This window comes from Rhincodon typus, unplaced genomic scaffold (genome assembly GCF_021869965.1).
Source record: "Rhincodon typus isolate 14 unplaced genomic scaffold, sRhiTyp1.1 hic_rhity00001653, whole genome shotgun sequence".
Lineage (NCBI taxonomy): Eukaryota > Metazoa > Chordata > Chondrichthyes > Orectolobiformes > Rhincodontidae > Rhincodon > Rhincodon typus.
The window spans coordinates 1-24,781 of record NW_025967291.1 but is presented as its reverse complement, the minus strand read 5'-3'; the positions used below and the strand labels follow the sequence as shown (position 1 = coordinate 24,781).

Here is a 24,781-nt window from a genome sequence, read left to right as displayed (position 1 = left end):
CACTGGGAATATTGTGTTCAGTTCTGGTCACTTCATTATAGGAAAGATGTGGAAGCTTTAGAGAGGGTGCAGAGGAGATTTACCAGGACACTGCCAGGACTGGAGGGCAGGTCTTGTGAGGAAAGGTTGAGGGAGCTAGGGCTTTTTTCATTGGGGCGAAGAAGGATGAGCGGCATAGATAGAGTGGATAGTCAGAGACTTTTTCCCAGGGCGGAAATGACTATTATGAGCGGGCATAATTTTAAGGTGATTGGAGGAAGGTATAGGGGAGATGTCAGAGGTAGGTTCTTCACACAGAGAGTGGTGGGCGTGTGGAATGCGCTGCCAGCAGTGGTAGTGGAGTTAGATACATTAGAGACTTTTAAACGACTCTTGGATAGGCACATGGAGGATAGTAAAATGTAGGGTATGCAGGGTTGATTGATCTTAGAAGGATAATAGGTTGGCACAACATCGTGGGCCGAAGGGCCTGTACTGTGCTGTAGTGTTTTATATTCATGTTAACAAGGCCCCTTGAGCCTGCTGTGTCATTCAGTAAGGTGATGGCTGATCTGATTTTAACCTCCGGTCCCATATATCCTAATATTTTTTCATCCCCATGGTAATCAATAGTCTACCTACATCTGCCTTAAAACTAATTAAAGATTTTGCATCACTGCTTTTTGAGGAAGGGGATTCCAAAGGCTCTCAACCGTCTGAGATGACTTTTTTTAAAAAAAAGGGCATATGCCCACTTCTGTAAATAGTCATTTAGGAAACTTGGCACTTAGAAATTATAAATCCATGTTTTGTTTTTAATTTGTAGTGATGCAGTGATAGGGTCCCTTGCTCTGTGTCAGGAGCTACTGGTTTGAGTCTCAAGCCCGGACTTGTTGACTGTGGAAAATGCATTTATAATGTAGGCAAATAAGTTGATGGTCAGCATGAAATTTGATCAGGGTGAGAACTGTGCATTAATATTCTTGATCCTTCTCGCACGCTCTAAATTTCTGTAAAATTATCAAGAATTTCCATAGTACTTGGGGTGGTTGTACACTGGTGGCTTGTCATAGTTAAAACTCCTGCCTGATTTCAATATAACTGATTTCTTTCTTTCCCCTGATTCCTTTGTAGCTATCTGCACAGAGTGATGTGGTTTTGCGAGTAATTCAGAGGATTTGTGACAAGGGAAAAAGGAATGTGCTAAGCTTTGGCTACGCATGTGTAAATGAATCAAGCTTCATACCTATCCAATCTGCCCCCAACATCTGTAGTTACCGACCAAATCCCACCACTGTTACTATCAAGAACAGCATCCTGTGGAGGACACTGCTCAGCCGAATTGGAGATGACGTCATGATGTATCTGTTGGAACACTGCTCCCTATTTATGCTGGTTCCACCAAGCTGCTGCTTTCAGTTATGTGGAGTTCCCATCTATAGCCTCACTATAAGTGGCACTAAACTCCCTTCTACCTGGCTGAGACAGAGCCCAGCCAAACGCTGGTGCAATATTTCACTAAAGTGCATCCAAAAGAAAGTCCAATTTTATAAAGGGCTCCTGTCAAAGGACAGGAAATGGAAGGAGAGATTAGCCGGAGCCAGCAATGGAGCACGAGCTGCTGTGTCCAGCAGACAGATGCGTCAAAGCACCCTTAGTGTTCCCGAAAGCAAATCCGTCAAGAAGCCTAGACTCGAAGTTGTTGTTGCCAAGTGGCTGTCGAAGGTCACTGTGGATGTAAAGTCACTGAAAAGATGTCGGAGTGATGATGATGTTGCGCCCCCTGCAAAGAGGTTAAGGGACAGGCAGCCATCAGTGTCACTGGAAGGTACATCAATTCATTCAGCTGGGCATGTGGAAAGTAAGTTAAATAACTCCTCAGAAATAACCGAGCAATCTGGCAGACCAACTGATCGAACAAGTAACGGAGCCTGTGAATGGAAAGGAGAAGGTGGTAACATTGATAAATGTGAACCCAAAGATCTCAAATTCGGTGCCCATGTGAGCACAGTGGGGGAAAGCTCTGGGGTAGGCCAAGGTTCTGGTGCCGATACATCTGAACTGGTTGAAGGAGGAGGAATTGAAAGCAATAGGACTGGACACTTTGTGCATGATGAAGTGATTATTTCTTCTGTTGATGGCGTTGTGGCTCACGGGGAAAATTCAGAACACAAAAGGCCACAGGCCAAAATCTCAACAGCAGAAGGTGAATCCGTGAGGAACGGTGATAACCAAACTGTTGCAGAAACTGGAGAACAACAGAACGGTAAGGAGGTAGACCAAGTGAGAATCAGGGACTCTAATCAAAGTGGCAGATTCACAGCTGGAATTATAAGCAGTACGCAAAACACTAAATCTGCCTCTGGAAAGAACATTGATGCACTCAGACAATGTGAAGGAACAGGTATTGTGTTAACAAGCCCCTTATATGCGGGACCATTACCGCAAACCTCCACAAATGCTGAAACAGTGAGGAATAGAAGAAAATGGGCTACAACTTATATTGAAAGAGGAAATATAATGTATTGTAGTAACCGCAGGGAACATTTGCCAAACACTTTTATACTAAATTGCTTGCAGGGCTTGAGCACAGGTGGTCAAAGGCTGGTGAAATCCATCTTCTTAAACAGTGATACATTTGAGAAGAAGAAACCACAAGTGCAGCCTAATAGTTACTGGAGAAAGAAGAAATTTCCAAAGCGCTATTGGCAGATGAGAGATATTTTCTTTAGACTGCTGAGGAACCATAAGCAATGCCCTTACCCGCAGCTGTTGATGAGAAATTGCTTTGTGAATGTTAAGAAAGGAAGAAAAATCTTTGGTGCTTCAAGTATTGTGAGAAATATTGGGTCCAATTCTTTCCCTGTCACAAAGGTGGATCGCAGTAGTCATGAAATAGAATTGAAAGACAATGGTCCTGTTGGTGAAGCCATTCACCCAGCTCCAAAACAGGATCAGTTATTGAGTAAGAATGTAAAGGGTCATACTTCAATGAGAACAGCTCTTCGTGGACACAGTTCTACTGTTGGAAGCAACTTGAAGGAACAAGCAGACCCTTTGAGATCTTTGCAACGTCCTGGCCAGTGGTCTCCGACAGGTCATCTACCTGAAGCTGTAGCAGTGAGCCATCAAGCAGATGGGAAGGTCACCATGTCTATAGACTATGACCGTATTGAAGATTCACCTGGCTCGGACACAGACTTGCTGTGTTTGCTCAAGCAGCACAGCAGTCCATTTCAGGTCTACCGATTTGTGAGAGAATGTCTGCTCAAAGTCATACCAGACGAACTGTGGGGCTCCAACCACAATAAATGTAGGTTCCTGAAGAATGTGAAGAAGTTTATTTCCTTGGGGAGATTTGACAAATTCTCTTGCAGTGAGCTAATGTGGAAGATGAGGGTGAATGATTGTACATGGCTTCGGCTAACCAAAGGTAATCCATAATTAAACTATTAATTATAATACCACCTAGAATTAACCAGTTTAATTTCTCACAACTAAAATGTTTCTGAAGGCTTTTCATAAAGTTTAGTCTACAATCAGTTTTTCTTTTGTATTTCAGTGAGAGGTACTTTTGTGCCATGTACTGTCCATAGAATCCCTACAGTGTGAAAACAGGCCATTTGGCCCATCAAATCCACACTGATACACCAAAGAGCATCCCACCCAGGCCCGGCCCCCTACCCTATCCCTGCATTTCCCATGGCTAACCCACCTAACATGCACGTCGTTGGACACAATGGGCAATTTAGCATGGCCAATCCACTTAACGTGCACATCTTTGGGCTGTGGGAGGAAACCGGAGGACCCAGCAGAAACCCACGCAGACACAGGGAGAACGTGCAAACTCCAAATCCAAGGGTGGAATCGAACTCAGGTTCCTGGTGCTGTGAGGCAGCAGTGCTAACCACTGTGTCACCGTGTCATGGTTGGAGTACGTACAGACTCCTGTTTCTGTGGAACTGCTGCTTTGTAGGTTAGTGCCAATAGGCACTTGAAGCAATCTTTACAACTTCCCATCCAACCATCAATCCTAGTTTCTTTTTCAAGAAGATCTGAAACTCAACCAAATTTGTATGGTCTAGAGTGACAGCATGACAATGTGTGACTGTTGACAGATGTAAATCTAATGCCTGTTGATGGTTGTGCTTGTTTATCGCAATTTTCTTTTAAACCTAAAGGAGTTCTTTCATCTCCCAGGCCCGCACTTTGTTCCTGCATCGGAGCACCAGTTGCGTGAAGAAATCCTGGCTAAGTTTCTCGTTTGGTTAATGGGCACCTACGTGGTACAACTGCTCAAGTCTTTCTTCTACATCACGGAGACAACATTCATGAAAAACATGCTTTTCTACTACAGAAAACGTGTCTGGAATGAGGTGCAGAGGATTGGAGTATGGTGAGGGTTAAGCTGTCGTATCACTGTAACCTGAACCAGTCTGGTTCTAAAACACACTCACAGTTTAAGAACCTTTCTGTATGTGGGATCCTGTGATGATGAGACTTGTGTGTGAGACTGTGTGTGTATGACTGAGTGTGTGGCTGTGTGTGCACGTGCGTGTGAGACTGTGCCTGTGTGTGTGAGACTGTGTCTGTGTGTTTCTGTGTGTGTGGCTATGTGTGACTGTGTGCGCGTACGTGCGTTAGTGAGTGACTGTGTGCATGCGCGCGAGTGACTGTGCGCGCATGTGAGTGAGTGACTGTGTACATGCGCGCGAGTAACTGCATGTGAGCGTGTGCGTGAGCAAGTGACTGTGCACACGAGTGACTGTGTGCATGTGTTTCTGTGGTAGATGAGCAGAAGCTGTGATTCCTGTTGGAAGATTGGAAGATTAGAAGACAAGAGGAGAGATTTTCTAATGAGTCACATTAACACAGAATATATGTAGAAGCTTTGTTTTGTTTTAACTGGTATTATAGAGGGATAGCATTAATAAGGAGCAAGAATGGACCATTTGGCCCCTCAAGCTTGCTCTGCTGTTCAGCGAGATCGTGACTGATCTGACTGTAATCTCAAATCCACATTCTCAGCTACCCCTCATTACTGTTCACCCTCGCTCGCTTTATTTTCATAAGGAATATGCCAACTTCTACTCTAAAATTGTTCAAAGACTCTGCTTCCACCTCCTCTTCAGGAAGAGAATTCCAAAGACTCATGACTCTTTGAGGTGCAGAAAAATCTGTCACATTTCTGTTTGAACTGGTGATCCCTGGTTTTTACAAGGTGGCCTCCTAGTTCTTGATTCTCCCATAAGAGGGAAAAAACCGTCCTCTCCACATCTACCCTGTCAAGATGCCTTTGGACGTTATGTGTTTCAATAAAGTGGTCCCTTCCTGTTCTAGTCTCCAATGGGTACCATCCTAGTCTCTCCAGCCTTTCCTCAAATGACAACCTGCCTGTTCCCCAGTGTTATTCTGGTAAGCTTTCTCTGAACTGCTTCAAACATGTTTAGATCCTTCCTTGATTAAGACGCTAAGAACTAAGAAAGAAAACCTATTATGAACGAACAAATCACGAAGCTGAGTTTCACAGGAAAATCTGCAAAACTTTATTTTTCCCAAGCTAATCATCACCTTCAGGAGATTACTTTGTTGACTAAAGGCTATGATTAGTTCTATTTACCTTTTATACCTTCAATGACGTCTTAATGGGCCATGTATTATTTATGTTTAAAGTTATTCCTTTAAGGTAAAATAAAACAACATTTAGTTAATTGACAAAGAAGGTTTAACAAACTAAAACTTAAGAGGTTTGAAATAAAGTAATGATTAAAGATACGGAAGAGAATCATCTGTTTGTTGAGAAATGAAAGGGAAATTGGAGCTACAGGAGAGCATGTAGAAAGATAATGTAGAAAGAAATAATAATTTTTCTTAGCATATTGTGTATTGAAAGAATGATCAAAGATATTAGATTGCTCAGCGATAAAGAGTGTGGAGGAATTCAGTGTGATTTGGGATGGGCACAGCGGCTCAGTGGTTATCACTGCTACGTCTCAGCACCAGGGACCCGGGTTTGATTCCACCCTTGGGCGACTGTCTGTGTGGAGTTTGCACATTCTCCCCGTGTCTGCCTTGGTTTCCTCCGGGTGCTCTGGTTTCCTCCCACTGTCGAAAGATGTGTAGGCTAGGTGGATTGGCCGTGCTAAATTGCCCGTAGTGTTCAGGAATGTGTAGATTAGGTGGGTTATAGGGGGATGGGTCTGGGTGGGATGCTGTGAGGGTCGGTGTGGACTTGTTGGGTTGAAGGGTCTGTTTCCACTCTAGGGATTCGAGTTCAATGTATGTTTGGGTGAATAGCCAATGTCTTTTCCCTGGGGTGGGCGAATCCAAAACTAGGAGGAGTAGGTTTAAGGTGAGAGGGGAAAAATTTAAAAGCGAAACTGAAAAACAGCAGATACTGTAAATCAGAAACAAAAACAGAAGTTGCTGGAAAAGCTCAGCAGGTCTGGCAGCATCTGTTTTGGGTTGAGTGACCCTTCCTCAGATTTAAAAGGGATCTGAGGGGAAACTTGTTCATGCCCTGGTGCATGTACAGAACGAGCTGCCAGAGGAGGTGGTGGAAGCTGGTACAGTTACAACATTTTAAAGGCATCTGGATGAGTAAAGGAATAGGAAGGGTTTGAGGGACATTGGCCAAATGCTGGCAAATGGGACTAGCTCAGATTGGGATGTCTGTCGGCATGGGCAAGATGGACTGAAGGGTCTAATCTGTTTGTCTGTCCACAGATGTTGCCATACCTGCTGAATTTCTCCAGCATTTTCTGTTTTTATTCCAAAATAACATGTTTCTTGCAGAAAAAAAACTATAAACGAAAAGTTTGCTTAATTGTGTTTAACCATTATTCCTTAAGTCAGGGTGCTTTTATGTTGCACATTTAGCTATTAAAAGTAATTTAAAACTGATTTATAAAATTCCTTGGGTTCTAGAGGACATGGTGTTAATATGACAGATTATGTAATCCAGAGGTCCAAACCAAAATTTTAGGTTCAAATCCCACCACGGAATTAGTTTAAATTCAAATCGTAGATGTCCCAGTAAAAATGAGTACCTATTGTCAATTGACACAAAAAGCTGTCTGGTGCACAAATGCCCTTATAGGGAAGGAAATCTGCCATCCTTACCCGGTCTGTCCTCCATGTGACTTCAGGCTCTCAGCTATGCTGAATAAGACACTCAGTCCATGCTCAGTTAGAGTTGGGCAGCAGATGCCGTCCTTACCATTGATGCCCACATCCCATGAAAGAATATGTTAGATAAAAAAGTAAACACAAAACATGAGAAGTATTCAGCAAGTCAGATGGCATTGGAGAGAGAGAATCAGAGTTATTATTTCAGTCCTATGACCTTTCATCAGTTATTATATTTATGTGCTGCATACTGTTTTAGTAATGTCACTTTATAAATGAAAGCCGATAAAGGTTTTTTTTTTGTTTTGTTTTGCAAACTGACACAGGAATCATCTTGCTAAAGTACAGCTGCAACCAATCTCGAGCAAAGAATTGGAACAGAAATGGCAGCAGAAAGCCTTCCTACCCCCTTCTAGCTTACGCTTTATTCCCAAGAGAAATGGATTGCGACCGATAGTGAGGATGCGGAACATGGTCGCACCACCGTTCTCCAGGAAAGTGAGCAGTTTCCGGAAGGTTAGTAATAATTTTGTGTGGACCATGCTGCAGATAAACCTAGAATACCTCTGCCCTGACAATGATTTCTGACAACGTTCACTCTTGGCTTCGTGACACTTTTAATTCCCTTGGAGTCAGATGGTTTTGGGTTCAAATCCTAGACCAGAGGACAGAACCGAAGCTGGGACTTTGGTGCAGGACTGAGGGGGTGCTGCGCTGCTGGAGGTGCTGGCACTCAGCCGAGGTCCTGCTTGTCCTCTCTGCTCAGCGTTGGAGATCTTATTTGTAAGTAGAGAGGGATGTTCTTGCCAGTGCGCTGGCCATTGTTTATCCCTCGAGCAAAGTCACTGGAGCAGGGTCAAGGGTCATGGACTACATCAAAGACTCTGCCATGCACCAATCTGCTCATGCATTTCCCACGTTAACATGGTGACCACATTTCGGAAGCACTTTTAGGCTGTAAAGCACTTCAGGATGCGCCCCATTGGCTGGCGTGAGCTTGAAGCCACCCGTCTTGAGACCTGCTTTCGGCTCAGTGACAGCTAAGTGTCTTTTTGTCAAATCCTTTGATGATCTCTTTGTGCATTTCCTTTGCAGCTCCCTCTGCCTCATCGCCCTGCATAAATTCCCCTGAATCCAGGCTCAAACCCAACTGACTCTCCTGTCCCGGTCCCACTGATATCGGAGCAGAGCTGGGGAATTGGGTGGTGTGGAGCGGTAGGGTCAGGCCTGGGGCTGGTTAAGCCAGGCTTTCTCTGGTGTTTGTCCCTATTGGAATAATCTGGGCTGTCACACCGATAGGGCAATAGAGATAAATCACCTGTTCTATCAGGAAGGAGTGTTTGGGCCCCATCCTGTGGGAAGGAAGAGGGTAAAAGGGCAGTTATTGCCTCCTTGATCAGGTTGGATTGACTGGAACTGTTGGCTGTCCCTCTGCCATCATACACTGTGTCCCTGATCCCTGGCCCAGGGAAGGGCATTGCCAACATCCTCCTCATTGGGCCTCCAGCCAGTGGTTGAAGAGCTCCTAGCAGAGTCCGCAATGTCAGTCTCTCCGGAGGCCCAGTCTTCATGATCTCCCCCTGCAAACCAAGTCCAAAAATGGAGAGCAGCATCGACTCTTGTTAACTGAGAAGGATTATGGAGTGCTCTGCTCAAATGAGGCTACTTGCAGGCTCTCCTTGACGTTCTGCCCCTGCTACCTGACAGCAGGCAGGCTGTGATACTCACCAGCAGTTCCACCTCAGACCCACTCCTTGTACAAACCGAGCAGCCTGTGCCCTCACACTTATGCTCTCAGTAACACTCCAGCTCTTCCCCATGAAGCTTCCTGCTGGAGTGAAGCTAACCTACAGGATGTACAGTTCAACCTGCGCCTGCCTCCAGTCCACAACTAAGCTCTGGCATCAAGCTATTGCTGGCTGGGCCAACATTTATTGCATCCCCTGTTGCCCTTGAGAAGGTAGACCCAGGTGTGTGTCCCAGGTGACCCAGTGACAATGAAGGAGTGGTACTCTGTAGGATGTGGAGTTATGACTCCTCCTTTGAGGCATTCAACAGTTTTTCAAAATTTAAATCTTTGACACAGATCCAACGCTCAGACTCCCAGATGAAGGTCCTGTTTGGTGTGCTCAATTATGAATGTCAACAGAATCCAGCCCTAATGGGCTCTTCAGTCTTCGGCCTTGACGCTATATACAAGGCGTGGAGGGAGTTTGTGTTGCAGAGTTCGAAAGCTGGAAAACTGAGAGGGAATCGTCCTTATTACTTTGTGAAAGTGAGTTTAAGATCCCAATTCAGATTAAATGGCGTTTATTTTGTTATTTTGTTATTTTGTTCTAATTGCCAGCAGGGAGGTGACATCTTGGTGGGGATTGACTTACTGCACTGTACTGCATGTACAGCATGTGAATTTCTGAAGTATTTTTATTTGTTAACATCATTCTGTTGATGAGAAGAACATCTTGATGCTTCCCTTGGTTGTTACAACCCTTGGACTTTCAGGTAATTTGCTCACTGAACAAAGAGCTGGTGTCATCTCTCAAAATTGACATTGTTCCTTCTGCAATTGAACCACACTCAACAAAAACGACCTGGGTTCAATTCCTGACCTGTGCCAAGTTCAGACGGGCATCAATAGAGGCACTGCAGTTAGTCACTGAGGGGGTGGTCAATAAGGGCACCTTATTCTGGTGCATTAGAGCAGAATCGGATTTGGCATTTATCTTTTCCTGGGTGAAAATCTGGTCTCTTGTTTTGTACTTGGAAGAGACACCGGAATCTGAATCAGACCTGTGACAGTTACAGGAGGGAACTGGAGGAAATCTCAATATCTGTACCTGCCTTTTAACTGCACAATTCATTTGATCTCACAGTTATTTAAGTCCTGTTGACATGGTGGCTCAGTGGTTAGCACTGCTGCCTCACAGTGCCAGGGACCTGGGTTTGATTCCACCCTTGGACGACTGTCTGTGTGGAGTTTGCATATTCTCCCTGTGTCTGTGTGGGTTTCCTCCGGATGCTCTGGTTTCCTCCCACAATCCAAAGATGTGCAGGGTAGGTGGATTGGCTGTGCTAAATTGTCCAGGGATGTGCAGGCTAGGTGGATTAGCCATGGTAAATGCAGGGTTACAGGGATAGGCGGTTTGAAAAGTATCCAAGAAACAGTTGAGCACATGGACTACCATTAAACAGATCTCTTTAGAAGAGGCAACAACCTGAATCTTCCTTAACAACAGCCTCCTGTTGCCCTTAACATAGCAGAATGTTCAAGGTGCTTTGCAAGGCATTATCAAAGCAGATTTGGCACTGAGATACGTAAGGAAATATCAGGGTGATGACCAAAAGCTTTGTCAAAGAGGTAGGTTTTAAGGACAAGAGAGAGGGTGAGAGAGTTTGGAAGAAATTCAAGAGAATAGGCAAAGTTTTGGCCAGCAACAGTGGAACCATGAAATTCAGAATTGAGCAAGAGGCCAGAGTTGGAGGAGTGCAAATATCTCTGAGGATTGGAGGACTGGAGGAGATAGCAGAGGAAGGGAGGGAGGGGGGAAACCGTGGAACGATTTATAAACAGGGTTGAGATTTTTTAAAAATTGAGGCACTGCCTGAGTGGGAGCCAAGCACAGCAAGTGTACGGGCGATAGATGAATGAATCTTTGATGCTGCAAATCAGCCCTACAGGGAGGGAGTCTTCGGTGAACTCAAGTTTATTATTAGGTGGGAATCTGGCCAGAAGTGCATTGGAATAGTCATGCCTGGGTGTAACAAAGGCACCGTTCAGAGTTTCAACAGTAGATGAGCTGAGACAGGAGTAGAAAGCAAGTGTTAGAGCCTGCGTTCATTTATAAATCTGACCAGTTTTAGCACTGTTTCTGAGGACACCTGAAAAATATCCAACCTGAAATTAAATCCATCCATTTCTCTGGTGTTGCTGGTGAACACCTTAAAAAAAAAGGTGATTGTTCTCTTACTTATGATGAATTTAACTAATTTTAGGCGTCCTTATGACCTAAGTAGCATTTGTCAATTAGTGGTAATACTTTGTAAAAATCATTTTAAAAATGTTTCTATCCATCCAGAAGGAGTAGGAATGCTTTCCTAAGCTCATCAGTCTCCATTCTCTCCTCTTGGAGCAGTAAGGACTGCAGATGCTGGAAGCTAGAAGCGTTGACTTTCCTGCTCCTTGGATGCTGTCTGACCTGCTGTGCTTTTCCAGCTCCACATTTATTGACTCTATTCTGTTCGCCCCCCTCTTCCCCCTTTAAGAATTATTGCATTTGTATAACAAATTATAAACTCTCCTAGAATGCTCAAGAGCTCCTCACAATCAATTAGTTTCCAAGTGCAGTCCACTGCTGTGCAGGAAAATACACCTGGTATTTTGAAACCACATTGAGATTAATGACCAGTTAGTCTGTTTTCCTTTGTGGCAGAAAGACTGGCCAGAACAACAGGAGAATTCTCAGCAGTTCATCAAGAGTATCACAAGATCCTTAACATCCATCACAGCACAGAAATGACAACAACAGGATTAATATCTTTCTGAAGGACTTATAAAAACATGGAATCATATACATACATAGCTCAAGACACCAGCTTGTTCATGTATACAATATTTTAGATGAGTTAATATTTAAACCATTGAAAATGTCTATAAATGTGAAATTTCTCATTAAAAAATGAAAATTCCTTAACAAATGTTGAGGTCAGAAAGGGTGCATGTACTTTAAACTTTCAAGTGTTGGCAGACCATGATGTTATATAATTTGTACTCAATATTCTTGCATAACACATTCCAAAAGGGGTGAAGAGTCCCAAAACCAAAGTGGGAGGATGACATTAAACCATGATCTCACTGAGGGATGGAACAGGCTCAATGGATATTCCTGTCCTCTACCCGAAATTCCAGGTTCCCACTTGCTTCATCTCTTGACATCGGCTCCTCTGACTTTGGAGGACTCCCACACCCATAGCTGTAGCAAGAAGCGCAATTTGCTCATTGATAGAAACCTCAGTTTGTCTGAACGGCTGTGAATTCTCTGAAAAGCACAAGTCTCTGCAGTACCTGGGAAACCCCTGCTGAACACTCGGCTTGCTGTGCAGGACATCTAAGCAGAGCTCTGGCTGAAGCACCCTTGATACTCTCTGTTTCTGTCATCTCCTCCAACTCACAACTGTCCAAAATATCCCAGTTCCTCTAATCCTGCTGTTTTGTAAATTCCCAATGACAGTTGTTTGATCACTAGTGGCCAGGCCTTCAGTTATGTAGGCCCCAAAGATCTGAATACTCTTCCCTACATCTCTCTGCCTCCCTATCTCTCTCTCCTCCTATAAGGCACTTCGCAAAATCTACTGCAAACCAATCTGTTATCTCCTTATGTAGCTCAGTATTATATTTTGTTTAATGACGCTCTTGTGAAATGTCTCAGGATGTTTCCTGACGTTAAAGGAGCTGTATAAATGTAATTTGTTGTGGCCGGTGGTTCTTGGCTTCGTCCTCGCTACGTTCTGATTTTATCGACATCGCTTTTGCCCTTTTGGCTTTTTCTAAACCCGTCATTCACAATACTCATTTCCGGAGTGCTTGCGGTATCGGGACCAAAACCTCTGCTTGAAGTTCTTCATCCCCCTGGTCCTCAGATATTTCAAGTTTCTTACCCCTTCGGCTTTTCCTCCTGAAGTTTTTGAGGCCTAAACTCATTGTTGGTTATTTACATTGTCTTTTCTTCTACTTACAACCTCGTGATGTTCCCATACAATATAGCTACCAGAAAACCAGTGGTGTCTGAAAACTGAATGGTGTTATAAGCTTCCATGCATTAATTTTAATTGTATAAACTTAAAATAAAAAAAAAAGTGTAACTAGCTAACTTTTGGTTAGGTGCTGCATTGGTGTTCTGTGGCTGTAAATTACCAGCTTTGCCTGCTGCTCTGCGTTATGCTCCAAGTGACCCTTGACCCCATCTGACCTGGCTTGACCTGAACTGCCCACAGCCCACATTGTCTGACTGAAACCTGGAAAACTCTGAGTTACAGAATGACCTTTGTCCCGAGGGTGTGGGATTTGAGGTTCTGTGCCTGCAAACATCTCAATAGCGTGCCTTGTGGTAGTTCAATATAACGTCAAATTTTTTATAAAATTACTTTTAGATGCACGATAGGAAAGCAGTAAAGAGAAGAAAGGATGAAATTCTGTTAATGTGCCACTGTACATGCTGGAAACACGTGCCAAAGCCAATGAATTATTTTTGTAGGCCTGTTGTTTTAGAGTCAAACCTGGCAGTTGCTTTGTGCATGGACGACAAATGAAATCATTGTCCATTTAATGTGTTTTGCTGATACGTGAAGGAAGAATATTGGACAGGGATTGGGGAAAATGCCCTGCTATCCTTTGACTAATGCAAGAGGAACATAAATGCCCACCTAACCAACAGATATGATTGTAGGTGAGCATCTGCCTGAAAGACAGACACAGCTGACAATGCGGGATTAAGTCAGTGCTGCATTGAATTTATCAGCCCAGATTATACATGTACCTTGAACCCATAACCTCAGTGCCGTGCTGGTCAGGCTGGGTGGCCAGATGGAGGATTGCACTGGAGAGTCAAACATCAAACATTTCTTTTTGCAGGCAGACGTTACTGGTGCCTATGACACCATTCCTCACGCCAAATTAATGGAAGTGGTTTCGGGAATACTGAATCCCTCCATACAAGAGAGTTACTGCATCCGACATTACACCAAGGTTTGGGTGGATTCCAGTGGACAAATTCAAAAATCTTTCAAAAACCAGGTACAGGCTCACCTCTGTGTGTTGGCATTAGCTGAGGGTCTGACGACTGGAAATGACTGCTTCAGAATAATGGGGATTATTGTTAAATTGCTTATCCTTGAATATGTTTCATGTTCTGTGTTTACATGGTATCCAAAGCTAAAATGAATGTTGAAACTTAAAAAGATCACTTTTGTTTTTCAAAAAGTGCCCACGTTATTTGCCAGCTTTCTACGTAGTGCTTGTGGAATTCACAGGAAACGTTACAGCAGCTAACCCAATGACATATGAGACTGGATTGGATCGGAGTGGAGGGGTGGGAGGGCGAGGGTGTGCCTATTTACAGGACAGGTGAGTATGGAATCATGCAGACAATAACAGCTCATAAGGTGGTTAGCACTGCTGCCTCACAGCACGAGGGTCCCGGGTTCGATTTCAGCCTCAGGTGACTGTCTGTGTGGAGTTTGCACATTCTCATCGTGTCTGCGTGGGTTTCTTCCGAGTGCTCCGGTTTCCCCCTACAGTCAAAAGATGTACAAGTTAATTGGATTAGCCACGGTAGTGTGGGGTTATGGGGATAGGGGCGGGGGTCTGGGTGGGATTCTGTTCGGAGGGTTGATGCAGTTTCGATGGGCCAAATGGCTTCATCTAAACTGTAGAGATTCAGTGATTCTGTGAAGTCGGTGCATATGTTCTTGTCTCAATGAGTCATTTAGTTTTCTTTAATTTACTCCCAAACTTCTATTTAATATTTCTGACCCATTTAATAATGCTTTTTGCAAGTGGACATCTAATTGTCTTTTTAAAATAGTTCATATGAACTCTTATTTTTAATTCATTCACGGGATGAAGCTGTCACTGGCTAAGTCAGCATTTATTGCCCATCCCTAATTGCCCAGAGGGCAGTTGAGAGTCAATCACATTGCAGTGGGTCTGGAGCCACATTTAGGTCAGACCAGGCAAGGATGGCAGTTTCCTTCCCTAATGGCTATGAGTGAACCAGATGGGATTTCCTGACAATCAACAAATGGTCATCATTAGACTCTTAATTCCAAATTTTAATTGGATTCAAATTCAACCATCTGCCATGGTGAGATTCAAACAGGCCCCTAGAACATTCCCTGGATTAACAAACTATCGATAATGCCACTAGGCCATCATCTCCCCTCTTACTCAATGATAGTTTGTGACTAAGAATTTCATTATGTGAAGAGTTCTTTCATAACCTCATTTTTAATTTTTGTCTTTCTTATTTACATTTTTGCATATATTTGGATCATTACCTCAGCTCTAATGCCTAACTTCTGATCTTTTTGTGTATCTGTGCCCCTGTATCTTTTATTATTGGTTTTGTCCTGTTTTCTGAAGCAAATTCCCATCTGCTCATGTTATCATATTTTTACAGATGAGTTCACTAATCACAGAATTTTCACCCATTTGAAATGTCTGATCTGTCGAATTGAATATTAATTCACTGTTCTGCCTGATGTCTTCCTGATTCGTAACTGTGCTGTTACCCTGAGTTAGTGTTTTATTCCGTTACCTACCTGTCTCACTAACACAGCTTTTACGCACCTTTTAAGGATTACTCAGCTCCTTTTCTCACCGTCACACGTTATTGTGTTCAGGTTTCCACAATGAAGGATCTGTTACCAAACATGAAGGAATTTGTGTCCCACCTGCAGCAGGAAGCCTCTCTGCAAGACACTGTCCTAGTTGAACAGGTGAGATGTCAATGATGATAGAGTCATACAGCATGGAAACAGACCCTTCGGTCCAACCCAACCATAATCCCAAACGAAATTAGTCCCACCTGCCTGCGCTTGGCCCATTTTCCTGCAGACATTTCTTACTCATGTACTTCTCCAAATGGATAGTCCTGATGAAGGGTGTAAATCCGAAACGTCGACTTTCCTGCTCCTCTAATGCTGCCTGACCTGCCATGTTCCTGCAGCTCCACACTGTATTGACTTATCCAAATGGTATTGTGCACTCCTTGTCGTCTTTCTTTTGCCTCAGGAGAAAGAGATTGTCTGAGATGAATATTATGTTTCTTTCTTTGCTGTTTCAGTTTTGGAAACATTGACGTTATTTGATTGAGCTCAGAAGAGTTCATTGGCATATCAAATCAGTTCTTTCCTATGAGACTGTGCTGTACGTATAACTGTTTTCTCTTTCGCTGTTCTCACACCAAGTGACATACGAGTCAAACAAAGCATTTGCTTTTCTGTTTCTATTGCTGGGTTTTTCTGGAGCAAGGCACTATTCTGAAGAGTGAGGAGTATTGCTCCATATAGAGTATGACTCCACCACTCTTAATATCTACCGTAGGTGTATGAGAAGAATTTACAGCCTGATCATTTATCCGTTTGACCATGTTAGAAACACACTTTCCATTGCCAGCCCGTCCTGGAGTGAGACTTGAGTTGGGAATTCCTGACTCAGTCATGGGAGCACTGCTACTACATCACAAGACCTCCCAAAATATAATTACTGAGTGACTCTAAATTTCTATCCATCCATCTACTTTGGTCAATCTAATCCATACCTAATCCTCCTTGTTGAGATCACTGAAAGATGGACTGAAATGAGAATCTTGATGCATTGGTGAGGTTTATAATCCTTTATCAGATGTGTTCTTGTGTTATTTTCAGGGTCTGATATTGAATGAAAGCTCTGGGCAGGTGTTCAGTTACTTCAAGCAAATGATTGAGAACAGTACCATCAGAATTGGGAATAAGTAAGCAGCATTTTCTTGCAATCTTTCATTGAGAACTGATAAGCCACCTCCACAACCATGCGAGAAATACAAGTCTATAGAAGGATGCATTTTCACTGAAGTATATTTTACAGTCACCAGCAGGTGGGGTCTGTGTCCTGCTGCATTATTTGCCTCAAATGTGTAACTTGTAAACGCCATACCTGAGATCGCACTGAAAAGTCCCCATTCTCCAGTTTAATTAGTTATCAAAGTGCTTTGAGACTAATACATTGCAGCCTCAGAGCATTTTGTGGAACTCCAGCCATGAGAATTATATGCGTGCTTTCACCTCATATCCACACTGAGAAATCCTTACGTATACTGTATACATGTAATGACCGCACCATGACTGTGGACCAATGCACCATTAAGGATGGGAATGAGCTGTTTGCACTGGAAATGCCACTTGTAGTTAGCTCCCAGTCAATGTGAAATGTTACCAGAGTTTGCACAAATATAGGGCAGAAGACACTAATCCTGGCAACATCTATGAATGAGGTGAGTTCAAATACAAATGACAATCCATGTTTTGACTCGAACAAGAGAATTTCGGTTCGCATGAATGGTTAGACAATGTGCCACGCAGGTCACTACTGAAAGCCAATATGAAGGTAAGGTAAAGTCACCATAGTTTTACCAGACCACAGGTCTGCTGCCACAAGTAGTGGTGATTTAACCTATGGGTCACCACACTGGGTAACCTGAGAGATTGAGAAGGACAGTCCTTCATGGTAACTGCAGCTGGTGCGGAAATATGAGCCCATGGTGTGGCATCACTTTGCATCGCAAACTGGCTGACCAGCCAACTGAGCTAACTGACCCCCACCCTCCCAGATCAGTATTATATGCGTCGATTATTGGATCCTATTAGGACAAATCAAATTTTGATTTGATTTATTTATTTGGGTCACATGTACCAAAGTACAGTGAACATCTTTGTTTGTGAGCAGTACAGGCAGATCATAGCAAGCAAGGACACACAGATCACAGGGTGCTTAGACAGAGTGAGGCATATAGGTTATACTGCACAGGAGGTGCGCGAAGCAAGATCAACAGTAACAAGATCAAAATAAAAACTGAAAGAACTGCAGATGCTGTAAATCAGGCACAAAAACAGAATTTGCTGGAAAAGCTCATCAGGTCTGGCAGCATCTGGGAAGAAAAAGTCAGAGTTAACGTTTCGGGTCCGGTGACGCTCCCTCAAGTTCTGGGGGACGTGATGGTCTAGTGGTATTATCGCTCGACTGTTAATCCAGAGACCCAGCCAATGTTCTGGGGACCCAGGTTTGAATCCTGCCATAACAGATGGTGGGATTTGAATTCAATAAATATCTGGAATTAAGAATCTAATGATGACCGTGAATCCATTGTTGATTGTTGGAAAAACACATCTGGTTCACTAATGTCCCTTAGGAAAGGAAACTGCCATCCTTACCTGGTCTGGCCTATATGTGACTCCAGACCCACAGCAATGTGGTTGACTCTTAACTGTCCTCTGGGCAATTAGGGATAGGCAATAAATGCTGCCTGGCCAGTGACACCCTCGTGAATGAATTTAAAAAAAAAAAAATTCTGATCATTATGCAGAGATTTTTGTTAAGAGAAACCTATTTGTAATGCATTTACAAGAAAAGAATGCAATCTGGTGTCTCTGTTTGCAGATACTATGCTCAGTGTTGTGGGATCCCTCAGGGCTCTCTTCTCTCCACTTTGCTGTGCAGCTTGTGTTATGGTGATATGGACAAGAAACTCCTCAGTGGAATTCAGGAGGATGGGTAAGTGACATCAGTAATTAAAAAGGTGCCAAGTTTAAAATGTTTCACATGTTGCTAATCACTTGCTATGAAAAGCTGTTTTGTTTTCGGTTAAGCTTATGACTTTTCTTCCAGTGATTGGTGGGAATGTTTCTTTCCTCCAGGTTGATGTTGCGGTTGGTTGATGACTTCTTGCTGGTCACTCCTCACTTAGCGCACGCCAAAAGCTTCCTAAGGTATGTCAGATAGAACAAGACGTCCCTTTGATGGGAACTGAAATGCCGCTTCCCTGTTCAGCATTCTCTGCAGCACAAAGCCAGTGGTGGAACATCACATCCACCATTTCATCACAGTGTCTTCGACAGAACCCTTCATTCAATATTGTTTTTAAAAGTTTCACCCTTGTTTTCAAAGCCTTCCATGGCCTCTCCTGTTTTTGTGACTTCCTGCAATCTGATAGCACCCCGGGATCTTCATGTCTTTCCAACCTCTTAATCTTCCCTGATATCTGTTCCTCCACCAATAGCAGTCATACCTTCAGTTACCAAGGTCTGGAAAGTTTGCTCTCTATCTGTCTCCTCCTCTGTTCCTTTTAAGTCACCCTGTAAAACCTACCTCCCTGACCAAATGCTTGCTAAGTGGTCCTTGTATATGTCCCTACGTGGTTGTGTCGAATTATCCCTCTCGGAGTGTTTAAACATAGAAATGTTAAAATAGGAGCAGGAGCAGGCCATTCAGCCCTTCAAGCCTGCTGCTCCATTCATTATGAACATGGCTGATCCAACTCATTAGCATGTTCTGACGTTTCCCTGATATCCTTTGATCCTTTTAGCTCCAAGAACTGTGTGCAGCTCCTTCTTGAAATCACGTAATGTTTTGACCTTGATTGCTTTCTGTGACAGAGAATTCCACAGGCTCACCACTCTCTTGTTGAAGAAGTTTCTCCTTGTCTCAATCCTAAATGGTTTACCCCATATCCTTAGACTGTGATGCCCTGGTTCTGGACTTGCTTGCCATTGGGAACATTCTTCCTATGTCTACCCTGTGTGGCCCTGTTAGAATTTTATAAGTTTTTGTGAAATTCCCCTTATTCTACTGAACTCCATATATAATTCTAATCAATTTAACTTCTCCATGTACATCAGCTCTGCCATCCCAGGAATCAGTCTTTGATGCATTTCCTCAAAGCAAGGACATCTTTCCTCAGATAAGGAGACCAAAGTTGCAGTCAATATTTCAGGTGTGGTCTCACCAAGGCTCTATACAATTACAGGAAGAAATCCTTTTAGTCACTTCAAAGAAGCACTATAAATATGAGCTTTTGTTGGTGAGAGGGTTTAAGCTTTCCTTCAGGGAATGGATTATGAATAGCAGTTTACATTGACACATTAGTGTTCCACTGCACCAGAGAATTTCATCCCATTTTGTGGGTTTCACAGATGTAAAGTAGGGAAAAAAATGCTTCTATTGCATAATGACTTTCACGATCACTTAACGTCTTGCGGCATTTTACAGCCAATGAAGTACTTTTGAAATGTTTTGATTTAAGAAAGTTGGGGCTAGTTTGCACGCACAGCAAGCTCCCACAAACAACAACGTGTGTGGCCTTTTAATCTGACTTTAGTGTTGCGTTGAGCAATGAATATTGGCCAGAGGATGATCTGCTGCTCTTCTTAGAAATAGCGGCATGGGATCTCCTACATCCACCCGACAGGGCAGACAGGACCTGATCCTACAGACAACACCTCTGACAGTACAGCAATAGTGTCAGCCTTGATCTCCTGGAGTAAGATTTGAACCTGAAACTTTACACATCAGGCTCAAGAGTGCCACGAACTGAGGCTAATAGAGAATGTACAGTATTGTTGTCTGTTTCTGTGAGCTAGTGCTTCGGAGAGCTCACACTGAACAAGTATTTATTTCTGTTTCTTAATGGTCCAGAATATTGGCTGCAGGGATCCCAGAGTACGGCTGTTTCATAAACCCCCATAAAACAGTGGTCAACTTTGTTCTTGATGAGAACCTTCCAGGCTGCAGCAAAACCACGTCATTGCCGGAACATTCTCTCTTCCCTTGGTGTGGTCTGCTCTTTGATACTCAGACGCTTGAAGTCTATTGTGACTATTCCAGGTAGGAGCTGTCTCTTCTCATGTATAACTGGTCTCACAAGCACAGTTCCTTAAGCAAAAGTTAACTCTCTCAGTCGTACAGTTGGGAGCAGGTACTGAGCAGTGACCCAGAAAAGGAGGGGATCGAAGACTTTTGGAGCAACTTCTTGTTGGCAGTTACTAAAAGTGAACTAAAGATCAACTGACTGTTCCTCTAAATTGGGAAGTGAGATTGAGAATGTAATTTTAAAGGGGGAAAGCAATTGTTTTATGCCTGAACAGCAGTTTCTTTACCTGCACATTTGATAGTTGAAGAACTGAGGCACTTTCCTTTGTCAGCCAGTTGCTTTCTTTACAATGTTGGTTTGACAGATTAAATTTTAATATGTCATTTCAGAGTATGTATAAATAACAGTGTAAATTGGCAACATGGTGTGGAATTGATGCATACATTTATATGCTGGATTCATCTTTAAAATACATGGTTTTGTAATGTTTATTTTTCCACAATATTTCTCCAATTAAGAAGTTCCAGTTAAAATCCCAATGGATACTTCTAATGAGTCAATATTCAGCTCTGTCATTACCTTTCTCAATGTTTCAGAACTTTGTATCAATAACTGGTCCTACATAGCGACATCTCCATGTACAATTGTATTCAGCATTCACAATCTCTCCCGTACCATGGACATAAGTAGGAATATATGAATTAGGAGCTGTGGTTAGCCATGCAGCCCTTTGAGCTTGCTATACCATTCACCAAGATCATAGTTGATCTGATTATTCCACATTGCTGCCTCTGTGATAACCTATCACATCCTTTCTCATCAAGAATCTATCTACCTCTGCCTTCAACAAATGAAGAAAATCAAAGATTCCTGTTTACACTGCCTTTTGAGAAAGAGCATTCCAAATACTCCTGAACCTCTGTGAGACAACTTTTCTCCTCCTCTCTATGTTAAGCAGGCAGCCTCCAATATTTAAGCAGTGACCCTGAATCCTAGATTCTCCCACAAGAAGAAACATTCACCTTGTTAAGACTCCTCAGGGTCTGTATAAGTTTTAACCAAGTTGCCTCTTTTTAAACTCCAGTACTGTTCAAATCAGGAGGCACAACATTGCAAATTCATTTAGATATGACATAACAGGCCAGTACAGATCAGGGGATTCCACTAAGGATGTTTGTGTCTACCACCATTGGTTATGATACATAACCAGTTGAAAAACAGCTTGCTGACAACTATATAAAACAATCTATCTCTCCAAACTATCCTTCTATAAATGTCAAGAGGCAGATTTATCTATTTTCCTTATAAGCTTATTTAACTATTGGGTTGTTACCTATTATTTTGTCATTGGTGACGGTGGTGCCTCAATTATAACCTCAGGTCAAAGCAGATACTTCTGATTTGTGAGTAGATTCATCAATTTTGCACTCAGGTTCGATCCCTGCTGGGAGCATTGCTGTACCCAAAAAAAAAGCAAGATAACAATTTTCATCCTCCTATTAGTAAATTGCGTCGTTTGCTGAGATGCATGTTCTGAATACTCCTGTCCTTCGCCCACTGGAATACCTAACTCAGCACTCCTTGGCTAAAAGTTACAAGAAGCTTCCTGCCGATGTGGGAGGGTTCTGACTTGCATAGTCTAATGCTGTGTCATGCTCTCATCTTGCTGCTGTCCCGGGTATGTTGTGTTGTTTTGCTTTGTATCCCCGCTTCCTTTCTGAAAGCACTTCTAATTAAATGAGGCTTTAGAGAAGCAATTTCCCACAAACTTCAAAGCATATTTTCTTTGACATTAAACAAAAGTTTAAAGTTCATAAGAACTGGCAGCTTTCTTTTCACATCATACAGTTGTGTGGTCTCACCTCTTTGTGTTATCAATATGCGTTTAATGTTTAGCCTAGGGAGAGGACTGAATGATCCTTGAAACTTAATAGGACATCTAAGTGTAAATAATGATTACTTTGTTAACTATTGCTGTGTTCAGAGTGCTGGTAATGATCTCCCTTATCTCTGTGCTAGGACTTTGGTTAAAAGGCTCTACGCTGATTTAAGCTTGATTTCTTTTTTTTGTTTTGTTTTCTTTATTCATTCACAGGATGAGGGCACCACTGACCAGGCAGCATTTATTGCCCATCACTAATTACCCAGAGGGCGGTTAAGGGTCAACCACATTGCTGTGGGTTTGGAGTCACATGTAGGCCAGACCAGGTAAAGATGGCAGTTTCCTTCCCTAAAGGACATTAGTGAACCAGATGGGTTTTTCCAACAAGCAACAATGGATTCATGGTCATCATTAGACTGCTAGTTCCAGATATTTATTGAATTCAAATTCCACCATCTCCCACGGCAGGATTTGAACCCAGGTCCCCAGAACATTATCTGGGTCTCTGGATTAACAGTCCAGCAACCACTAGGCCATCACCTTCCCTGAGGTCTGATATAAAAATCCCCCTTCTGCAAAACTGATTATGGCCATATCTCAGGGGTGAAAATTACTAGCTTGTTCAAGAGCCCTTTGGATTTTATCATCACTTTCTGCTTTCTTAACTTTTTCGTGTTATCCATTGCTACATTGACAGCCACGCCTTCAGTTGCCTAGGCCCTAACAGAAAAATTTCTCTCACTTGTTGGGGAAGTGATGGTGTAGTGGTATTGTCACTGGACTGTTAATCCAGAGAACCTGGTTTGAATCCCACCATAACAGGTGGTGGAATTTGAATTCAATAAATATCTGGAATTAAGAGTCTAATGATGACCATGAATCTGTTGTCGATTGTTGGAAAATCCTATCTGGTTCACTAATGTCCTTTAGGGAAGGAAACTGCCATCCTTACCTGATCTGGCCTACATGTGACTCCAGACCTATAGAGCTGCACTTTCCTGCTACTGCAGTTGATGAGGACGTGGCAGATTTTGTATTGCAATAAAGTAGCTATCATATCCATGAACATCAATGGTGTGTCACCTGAGTTAGATAGAAATCAGTGGTTAATTGGGGACCAAGATAATACAGTGTGGAGCTGGAGGAAAATTAATTGCAGGAAAACTATCTTAATTGCAGATAGTTAGGGATGGGGAATAAATGCTGGCCTAGTGACACCCTCATCCTATGATTGAATTAAGAAAAAACTTGCCCCCTCAAAAACCCTCTCTCTCCACAACCTCTTTGCCTTTGAGATGATGTTGCGGTGAAGCAGGCTCAGAGGACCAAAGGCCTGCTCCTGTCTTTTATGTTTCAATGGGAAATTGGTTGATAATGCACCTGTAAAACAACTTGGGATTCCTCACTATTTTAAAGGCACTATCTAACTGCAAGTTGTTGTTGTACAGTGTGAACTGCACAGATGCCTTCCTTGTCGAAAGGTGTCCCCTGAGATTCATCAATATGAAAAATGTTAAGGCTGGCTTGTGAATTTCACATGAAGCGCCTGACTTTGTAGACTCTCTACATTATTCCCTGGCTGCACAAAACCATTCCCATTCTCCCGTCGCGCCGTACAAACCCTCCTCTCATCATCACTCACCCGGACCTGGGTTTCTGGGCTGACCCTGAACCTGAGCCTTCAGTAGATGCAGTATCTGGTGGCTGCCACTGGCTCCCTGCTCATGTAGTCGAGCAATATGATCATGATATGGAAGTGCCAGGGTTGGACTGGGGTGGACAAGGTCAGAAATCACACGACACCATGTTATAGTCCAACAGGTTTATTTAAAATCACAAGCTTTCGATGCGCTGCCCCTTCGTCATCAGGGCTTCCCTGTAAAGGGGGTAACTTGTAGTAGCGGCCAATAGGCATCACAAGACCCCCATCATCCCCATGAAAGACCACTATTAAATACTGAGCCAGCAAAACATAATGTAATAACAATAATGTGCTTGACTCTTTACCTAAAGAAACATTAGCTTTACAGAGCACAGTGTTAAACAAGGCACCCCCTTTTGCATTTTGTTTGTGATTAAAACTTTTTAGATGAGGAAAACATTGAAAAGAAGTTTGTTATTTAACTTTCAAACAGATCGCTTAATTATGCAAGATTGCCAGTAATTGAAAACAGTAATAGATTCTGACTCTATGTTCAATGTTCTGAACGATAGCCAGTATCCTATACTGTGGACGTAATTTCATTTCTTTGCTATTTAGCTATGCAAACACCTCCATCAGGTCCAGTCTGACTTTCAGCTGTAGTTCGGAAGCTGGGAAGAATCTGAGGAGGAAGCTACTGGCTGTCTTGAAGTTGAAGTGTCATCACATTTTCCTGGATCTGGAGGTGAG

At 42.9% G+C, this 24,781-nt stretch overlaps 1 protein-coding gene across 1 annotated transcript; it reads left to right on the top strand.

The window, feature by feature from the left end:
- Positions 1–1,113: 1,113 nt before the first annotated feature.
- On the top strand, positions 1,114–24,778 carry tert (telomerase reverse transcriptase; the record flags this gene model as incomplete). Its single annotated transcript, XM_048592675.1, has 11 exons — positions 1,114–3,412; positions 4,180–4,375; positions 7,434–7,623; positions 9,194–9,382; positions 13,736–13,897; positions 15,505–15,600; positions 16,531–16,616; positions 18,299–18,412; positions 18,556–18,627; positions 20,333–20,521; positions 24,650–24,778. Coding segments are annotated over 11 exons (3,722 nt in total), but the record flags the coding sequence as incomplete, so codon positions are not given.
- Positions 24,779–24,781: the final 3 nt, after the last annotated feature.